Here is a 9358-nt window from a genome sequence, read left to right as displayed (position 1 = left end):
CAGAGTGCTTTTTTTTTACGTGATGCTCATAGTGCTAGAATTTGTCTACATACTTTCATAGTGGTGAATATAACTTATAAGCATCTATATGTCTATACTGTTTCGCAAAACAAAATTAACGGAAAAAAATTAGGTCTCCCATTTTACGGAAAGAGTAGCAAGGGGCCTCGTTGAATATCCAACGTCCATCGTGCTTCAGTCCTACGGTTGGACAATGGTCCGATAGAAAGCCTTTTACCGGACGGCGAATCCTCCCGCATACCCTAGCCTAGCTCCCGCCTCCCAGCGCCGCCGAATCCCGTATACCCTCCCGCCGCGCAGCGCCGCCGTCCTCCTCCCCGCCACCAGCAGCCATGGCGACCGAGCTCGCGTACGCCCCGCCGATGAAGGCCGGCAAGGAGGGGTTCCAGGGCACGCAGGATCCGCAGCACAGGATCCGCATCACCCTCTCCTCCAAGAGCGTCAAGAACCTCGAGAAAGGTAGCCATCTTCGTCCGCTCCCCGCCATGAATTCTTCGTCCTGTTCTCGTTTCGGTACATCTCCGCTTGACTCTGATATCATGCTTGCTCTGTGTCCCGGCAGTTTGTGCCGATCTGGTTAAGGGAGCCAAGGACAAGAGCCTGAAGGTGAAGGGCCCCGTCAGGATGCCCACCAAGGTGCTCAACATCACCACCAGGAAGTCCCCCTGTGGAGAAGGTGACCCTCTCTTGCTTGCTTCTCCCGTACCAGTTGGAGCTCCATTTACTTAGTTGTTTCGTATTGTGTCGGGTCCTTCCATGCTCAGGATAGTTGCATGTGCCGTTTAGAGGTCGATTCATTTGCCTCTGGCTTCTTTGGATCATTTTTATCCTTCCCTGAAACATTGTGTATATAAACCCAATCCGTCAAAGACACATTCAGAATTTCGGTCAAAGACATTTTCAGAATACCTGTCCTTTAGAACATCTTCAGCAGCCTCAGCTGCTGCTCTTAATGCTGCTGCGGCACCTGGTACTCTCACGTCAGACTTCGCTTTCTGTAACCTGCCATTAACTGCTGAATCTGGTGCTACGGTAGACACCACAGAGGCACAGATTGGCTGAATAGGTCTGAACATGATATGGCTCGCTGATTAATATGCCGAGATATTAGTTATATTAATATGGGACTACATTCATGATACGACTTGCATATAACATAAAACACCAGAAAACGCATTCCATGAACTTGGAGCCATTTAAAAAAATTAGACCATGTGACTGAGAGAGCCTTAGAGACCTTGGCTGGCCCTGTGTCGTCCTCTCTGCCTCTCTTTCTATGGTGACACATGTCTGGTGAATGGGGTTGTCTTACAGCCTCTAATATAGGATAAGTTTTTTCCTCTGCATGTGAAACTGGAGATACAGCACTTCGATTTGGGGGAATTGCACTCGAACCATTCCTCCCCACTCCCTCTTCTGCTGAACTCTCGTCGTTTTCTGAGTTTCAGCTTCAGATTCACGACTAGTCCGTTTATTGCTAGATGAATTATGTACAGGCAATCCTCTAGCAGTACTGCCGGGGTTTTTAGCTTCATCATTAGTCGAGACAGCTTTGGCTTGTGCATAAAGGTGCAAATTTGAGGAGAGGTGATCCCACAACCTGCAGAATCATTGATTCTCAGTATTGGTGGATAAATGATATTATCGAAAAGAAACTACGTTGCAAATATTGGATGCAAGAAAATAACCAGGATACAAATGCATATAAATAGAAGCTCATCCTCCCCTCTTCCATTTCTGATCAACACCACAACACACTCCTGTCACACAAACTGAATAGTTAGATACAACAATCTCAGTGGTCTGTGGGCCTGTAAATAGAAGCCACACTTAATATAAAATCTTTCAAGGCCTCCATCGACCAAAATAAGCTTGCAGATCTTACAAAAAAATATTAATAGAATCAATACAGCCAACAGGAGCAAGCAAAATTGCCAACCCTTCAAAACTTTTTAAGTACTAAAAACTGGACCAATGCGTAAAATTAGTACCACTAATGAACAATCAATCTATTCCACAGTCCACACCAAACTGCAATAGGTTAGCTAATATATTGTCATTAGTTATTTAACATCTCATTTGATAACAGAATTAAGTTGCTGTACTTTTGTGTATGGGTTGAGCATATGATGACTACATATGATTCTTATGATACATTTGATGTTACAAAATTGAGCTTTTTAGAACTGATGCCAGCCAACCACAATCAATCAAATCTCTTACTGCCATTATGCTAAAGTTTCTTGTTACAAAGAAAAAGGACTAACTCCGTTGTTGTGGTAAATCAGGTACCAACACCTGGGATAGGTTTGAGATGCGGGTGCACAAGAGGGTGATTGACCTCGTTAGCTCCCCGGACGTCGTCAAGCAGATCACCTCGATCACCATCGAGCCTGGTGTCGAGGTTGAGGTGACCATCAGCGACCAGTAGTATGCTACCTGGCGTTGGGACCATCGAACAAGATACTTTTAGACCTTTGTAGTGTTGGAAACTGGATTTTGTATGGCTAGGTCTTTGCATCTTAGTTCTGAGTACTTGTTGTCTAAGTTATCATCATCATCAATTTTCATTGCTTTGGTGTGTGCCTGTGTCAGATTGGATGTTTATACATGGCTTAGCTTTTTTCCTTAACTCTGCTTCTTCGTGTGACGAAGAGGCCTTGATATTGATCAATGTGATTTGGTATTGTTTTCTTCTTTTTTGAAAAAGTGGCATTTATCCACTCGGAAGAATCTTCTTCGCAAACAACGCGAGACATATCTAAACTATCAAAAAAGTTCTAAATCTAATTGATGTTTTGTTTTGTTGTGTTCAAAACGAATTTTGTTTGCAAACTAGGGGTCCGCTGCAGCTATTGTGAGGGAAGATGGCCGCAGTCACCCCATCTAAGTTAATACTAGAGGAATAAACGTATTTTTGCTGTGTTGTCTACAAAGCTATTGAGTTTGCTGCGGTGAGCGTGGTGGTTTTGCAGGTGTTTTTTTTCTCTCCTTTTATCGAGTGATGCTTCCTCCCCAGCAGATGATCGCCACCCCCAGCAGTAGCAGATCGCTGGTCCAATTGCAACCAAGTTGATCATCAGCAGCCATGGTTCTTCTCGACCTCAATTGCAGTCCACCCGAGAAGAGGATCAAAATGCAGATAAGATTCAATTGCAATTGTGGGTGTTATTTTGCTAAACTATGTCCATGAAGGAGTTGTTTGTCTTATAAACAGAAGTTCAGTGGCAATTAATTTCTCAATTGTCATAAGCAACAGCCTAAGGAAAGTACTCCTGTCTTGGTTTAACTTATGTCAACCCTTTCTTGCCACTTCTTATCATACAATACCTGCAGGGTTTAGGTCATTAAACCTGACTATATTTTTAGTACTAGCCAACATCATAACTTGTCTATTGTGGAGGAAATGTTACAGTAGGAGTCCTTGAGCTATGCCACTACTAATGGGTTTCTTACTCCCAGTCATATGGTTACAGAGAGTAGGTCATAATTTCCAAAATGGGAAGCTGAAGTCAGTAAACTGATTAGAACAAGGTCATGGACTAATGACAGATATCAACGACAGATAGATTGAAGCAAAATGCTCACGTGCTATGATTATAGATGGAAACAGTAGCATCATAATATGATTATACATGCTAGCAGTAGTAATTTGAAGGATACTCCAAATAATTGTCATAATTGAGCAGGAGTCTAAATTCTTTGTGAACCTAAAACTGCAAGATGTGCAAGGTTTTCTTGACTGAAATAAATTCTTGATTCTTGAGTGTTCAAATAAAGGACCTTTGAAGCTTGTTCAGGTATTAGTTATCAACTATTTATAAAGAGGAACAACATACACATCACACTAGTACTTGATAGATCCACAACCAGAAAATTACCAATCAAATGCAATGTGGCAAGGGAAATGGAAAGTGTTCCATTTTAGAACGTTTTACATGTTGTTGTTGTTGTTGTTGTTGTTCCGTTTACAAGTTTCCCACGAATCTAGTTTGTAATCCTGATTCCATTGTTGCCAACTATAAAAAGTTTCAGATCTTGACAACAATTATAAACACACTATAAGAAGCTAAGCAAATCTCTGACAGTCATACAGTGTTGGTTTTCTAACTAATTACTCAAGAAAAGAAACTTGAGGATGCGTTGAAGTAAACAGAACACTTGTGCTTGAACAAAGTTGTAATTCCTGGCTGAGAGCATCACAGTGAGATGATCCTCCCCTACAAATTGTTTCCAATATAATGCTTGTGATGAGAGTACGCCCAACTGCATAGATCAATAAGCATTTACATGACGTGAATTAGTAAGCTGATCATCACATTGCAGCATTGTAGAAGCATTTATTTTCACTATTTGATATCTGGTTTGGCTGCTAGAGAAGGATTGGTTCACAGCTACAGGAACCGCAGGAGAACACAAATTTGGAGAGGTGGTGAACGGAGGCGAGGAAGAGGCTGCGGAAGGAGGACAGGAGAGGTTTTGACACTTTCATCTTGTTGAAAGCCTGAACGTTTTGGAAGCAAAGGAACACCCCTGTTTTCGGGAACTTAGAGAGGCAGCTGTCCACGGAGCAGATCATAGATAGAATCCTAGAGGAGTTCAGCCTCTGGTGGGCTGCGAGGGGAGAGGAGCGGAGAGTCATGTCGCGAGAGTAGGTCTTTATGTTTTTGGTGGTGTGTGTGTGGGTTGGCCAATGGTGGATGTTTGCATCCCCTTTCTGGTGTCCTATAATTTTTGTTGCTCCCTTCTATAAAGATATGGCACGCCATTCGTATGCCCGCAAAAAAAAAAACTATTTGATATCTTCCCGTCATTTGTCTGTCCTCTCTCCCTCAAGCATTTGTCTCTAAGTGTTCACGATATCTATTTGACTCACATATTGTAGAGATAAGGATTTCTTTCTACTACTCTCCATTTTAATGCTTGCTACCATCGGGTCACCTAAATTTGGTTTATAAAAAAGGAATACGAAGGATCTAAAATTTGGTTTACAAGTTGTGTAAGTTCATATCCATGGTTGCCTGTACACACTGTACGCTAAAGGTGGAAACGACACCAATAGTGATGGTTTTTCTCGCAAAGAGGTACTGTTCAGAGTTAAGTTACTTGATGGAATGCATTGAATCCTAAGACGATTGTTGAAACCGGCTGGGCTAAAGCCCTCACTTTTTTTTTGAAACAGAAGGTGGTATTTTATTAGAGTGACACGTGATGGGTACAAATTGCATACAGACACTTTACAATACTCGCCCTAAAGAACCTAGTATTTGAAGATAAGGTCTGCAACTTTACAAAGCACACCCCAGAACAAAAGGTGCAAAAGCAATCAGGTCCTGGAGCACCACCGTCATCGCTCGCCGGCATCCTCGAAGCGTCGCCGCCAAGGAATGGAGAGAAGCTGCTCGAACTCTTCCGTCCAGCGAGAACCCACCCCCGCTGGCAACCTCCACGCCGCCGGGAACGAATCACTTGGCTGCGAGGAGGCGTCGAGCTCCAACAGGGACAGGGAAAGGCCTCCGTCTTGGAGGTAGAGTAACAGCCGTCGTGTCGGCTGCAGATCACAGCGGCCATGGTGCCAGCTGCGTGTTTGCGCTTGTAATAACCACCGGAGATAGAGCTGGCGCCGCTTGTTCGGAAGCTCCGCATTGCCCCTTCTTCTCCCCTCGCCTCCATGGCCGGACAGAGAAAGAGACAAGGCTGTGCAGCCCTTGAGCAGATGGCACCAGAAAGCCCTACTTGTCCCGCTCTTCACAGGAGACAGCAAGGCAGTTCCCCCCTCGCCACCATGGTCGGCCGGGGAACAGATCTTGCTGTAATCTTCACCGCCGTGCTTCTCCCCCCTGCCGCCACGGCCAGCCAGGAGGAGCAAGGCAGTCGCCGAACACCTGCAAAGAAAGAAACATCTACAAGGTCCTCTACTGAAGGAGACGCTGGAGTAGAAAGCCCACCGCAGTTGCTCCCGCCGTTGGAGCTCGCCGCTGCCGACCCACCACCAGAAGCTCCAGATCCTGGCCAGAGATCTAGATGCGGTACTCCTAAAAACCGGCAAAAAGCCAAAAACCCTACAACTACACCTAAGATCTACTCCGACGCCTCTCCTTCGCCATCTCCGGCCGGCTGAGCCGGCAGAGAAGACTCGGGATCGGCCCCGCCGGCAGGGGAGACTTTCAGAGATGGAAGGAGGAGAGAGGGAGAGGGGAGGAGAGGAGCACCCGCGTGTTTACCGATCGAGGCAGGTTAGCCCTCACTTGTGGATATATACTGCCTTGCATCTCCTTAGCTCAAGCTGATGAACTTGAACTGTTCGACTCTGCTGACTTATTAAAACCATTGATGTCAATCTGTGGATTGCTAAAAGAAAGCAAATGCATCTTGGGGGTTTACTGTTAAGGAATTTCTCAAGTTTGTACCTGTGTACCCAATTCCAACAAGCTCCGGTGTACCCAACTGCATCTCCTTAGCTCAAACGTCTGTACGGCCATTCTCAGAAAGAGAAAACTACATGCTTGGCGAACTTGCCCCGTGTACCTAATTCCAACAAGCTCATAAACAGCAGGGCAGCAGGCAAGATAGGAAGCTTGTCAATGGCCTAAAATAATGAACAAACGATAAGACCATCTCTAGTCACGTCCCAAAACGTTATCCGACTAAAGCGCCATATTGGTCGTTTAGGGATGCCGCTTGGTGGTGCCATGTTTGGGGTGCTTGTTTCCTGCCGCGTTCCCTAAACTAGCCTGCGCGAGCAACAAAATATAGTGAAAATGATAGTTTTTATTCAAATTTTGTTATATTTTACAAAGTGAAATGAAAACGGCTAAGTTGGATCTAAAACCTAGCATAGTCGCCGTCTTTAAGGGTGCTCGACATGCCAGCTTCGTCGTTGTTTCCCTTCCTCCTCTTGTTCCTGCGCATGCCACTCCCTCTGATGCAACGTTCTTGCGCCTTCTCGAGTAGCCTCTGCCGCTCGACCGTCATGAAGAGGTGAGCCCCCTCCTCAATAGGCGCCGGTTTGATGGATATTTCGACGATGCGCCACCATGTGGCGTAGAAGTCTACTCCGTCGCCTGCTCCTCCATATCTAACCTGACGCTCAAGTCCTCCAGGTCATCGTCATCCTCACCCCTGCTCCCCATCCTCCTCGGCGGCCGCATCCTCTTCAGCTTGGCCATTGCCTCCTCGCCAGCTCTTGCTCATTGTCAGCCATGAACTGCGCGTCGAGGAAGGCAAACCACTCCATGTCGGCCTTGTCAAGCTCGGCGGCGGCGACGCAAGTTCTTCTGCTGGTGGGGCGGATGTGACCCAGCATGGAGTAGGTCGTCGTCTACATGAGCGTCGCCTGCCAAAGGGCGAGTTTCAAAATATGGTGTCGGAGGACAGACCGAGGTGGTCAAAATCTCACATTCCAATGTGGATGCATGATCGATGCCCTTCCGCCGATGTCAGCCCGAGTCATTTCATTATTGTCTGGTTTAACTCGTCGCTCCGGCGCCAGACTGCCAGTAGGCCGCTAGCTGTGCTGGCGGCCCCGGCTGCCGGCCACCGGCCACGTACACCCCAACAAAATTGGTTGCTCGTCCCGGCGCATATCACGGACATTGCGCGGCGGAGAGGCCGTCCACTCACCACCCACCTCCATCGCGCGCGTGGCTAGTCAAACCCGTCGCCGAAGCTGGACGTCGACGACTCCAGCTCGGCTGGCGTCCGCCGCGCGCGCATGCATGCATCCACATCCACCCAGCGACGAATCCACCGCAGCTCGCGTAGCCTCGACAGAATAATGGGACGCGATTCAGTGCGCCCAAATCTGATGTAGGGTCAGTAGGGAAGCAGCGACACGACAAACGTTACATTAGTAGCCTAGTTAGTGGTTGCGCGGTTTTGTTTGGTACCGCCTCGTGTAGCGACGATACGAGCGTATATATGTCGTACAATACAAGATCTAGATTTCTAGAATATGTATAGCTGTGAACTTTGTGCACATGGGGAAATCTGGTACAGACGCAGCGGCGGATCACAAGTTTTGATCCAAAAAAATAGCAAGACACTAATGATTGCAATACCATGGAGGTTTCCAATAACAAACGACGAGGTAATGTTCTATGCCACATGTGTTGCTTTCTTGCAGAAATGTTCACATTTTGAAATCTCACTTATTATTTTCCTCTGGATACACAAGCTTCAGAGATAAGATTTTAGGGGGGAGCTTTCATTTCTCCACTATTTGAACATACGGTGATAGAAACAAAAAGCAAATACTCGGCACCTGTTGCCCTATTTGTATCCAAACACTAGTAGAAAAAGAGGCTTTCATACCACCCATTAGTCTCCAAACTTTTCGAACCGCGACTAATGGGTCTTTAGTTCCGGTTCTGCAGGAGAACCGCGAGTAAAGCTCTGGGCCCAACGGACTCGGTCGACAGCTGTACGGGTGGGCCTTTAGTCGCGGTTGGCCTGGCCAACCGCGACTAAAGATCCACCACTATAAATATTGCTAAAGCACAAGTGTGAGTCACTTGGTGTTCCACTTCTACTCACAAGGGGTGGTGGGTTTGACTTTTCTCCTCTTATGCACAAGAGGTGTTCAATGAAATGCCCGAGAGCATGATGCCACTTGTGTTCACATAAAACAAACATGATATGAAGTGTCCGACCACACTTAAGCTTTCTCATTTATTTTTCCTCCTCGATCGCGGTTAGCAACTTGAACTTTTCATGTGTCATTGATAAATAAGCATGTGTACACTACAAGAAAAGTTGCCATGGCCGACGAAGTTGAAGTCGCGCCGTGGTTGCTGGTGTACCATGGCCGACGATTTTTGGTCCCTCCGTGGTGCATGTCAAAACTTTTTTTTTCTCGTTTTTGAGGCCACCTAGCCCGACGAAAGCGGCCAAAACGTCGCGTATGGTGGCCCGGGACGTGGTGCATCTCGAAATCTCGGGTTCGCCGGCCAAGTCAACGCAAATCCGCACCGCCGAGGGATGTAGGGCCCAGATGGCAGCCTCTCTGGCATTGTTTTTTTTCTCGATCGCGCCATCTCGTTCAACGTTCTCCGATCGAGCCGTTTACGATGCAGGATCATGGGTCCCGCATGTCATCCTCTATGAACCAAAATTCTTTCTATTCTTGGATTTTTTGACCCCCGATTTCTCGGCTACTTCCTTTTCTTTTGATCCCTTGCCGCCTTGGAAATGTTGAGACCGCTGCTGCTAAATGGGACCCGCATGTCATCCTCTATGTGCAATCAACTTTCTTTTCTTGGAGTTTTTTTTGGCACCTCAAATTTGGTCACTTGCCTTTTTCTTTCGATCCCCTGCCGCCTCTCAAACGGTGATACCG

General features: G+C 46.6%; 1 protein-coding gene and 1 non-coding gene across 2 annotated transcripts; both read left to right on the top strand.

Annotated features, from left to right (window-relative positions):
• The first annotated feature begins 214 nt into the window (after positions 1 to 214).
• On the top strand, positions 215 to 2653 carry LOC127293720 (small ribosomal subunit protein uS10-like). The gene is made up of 3 exons (XM_051323360.2): positions 215 to 480; positions 584 to 697; positions 2310 to 2653. Exons 1-3 carry the CDS (start codon positions 354 to 356, stop codon positions 2450 to 2452), a joined length of 384 nt encoding a protein of 127 aa, XP_051179320.1. The 5' UTR covers positions 215 to 353; the 3' UTR covers positions 2453 to 2653.
• Positions 2142 to 2217, top strand: LOC127297693 (small nucleolar RNA SNORD36). Its single transcript, XR_007849386.1, has one exon. It is a non-coding gene; the product is annotated as a small nucleolar RNA SNORD36 (small nucleolar RNA).
• Positions 2654 to 9358: the final 6705 nt, after the last annotated feature.

This window comes from Lolium perenne, chromosome 4 (assembly GCF_019359855.2).
Source record: "Lolium perenne isolate Kyuss_39 chromosome 4, Kyuss_2.0, whole genome shotgun sequence".
NCBI classification, from domain to species: Eukaryota; Viridiplantae; Streptophyta; class Magnoliopsida; order Poales; family Poaceae; genus Lolium; species Lolium perenne.
This window is presented reverse-complemented; position numbering and strand designations above follow the sequence as displayed.

Excerpts from the sequence above, each read along its gene's own strand:
- LOC127293720 (XM_051323360.2), top strand. The coding sequence starts at position 354 with ATGGCGACCGAGCTCGCGTACGCCCCGCCGATGAAGGCCGGCAAGGAG. Across the intron at positions 481-583 it reads CGTCAAGAACCTCGAGAAAG|TTTGTGCCGATCTGGTTAAG; the intron begins GTAGCCATCTTC and ends GTGTCCCGGCAG. Across the intron at positions 698-2,309 it reads GAAGTCCCCCTGTGGAGAAG|GTACCAACACCTGGGATAGG; the intron begins GTGACCCTCTCT and ends GTGGTAAATCAG.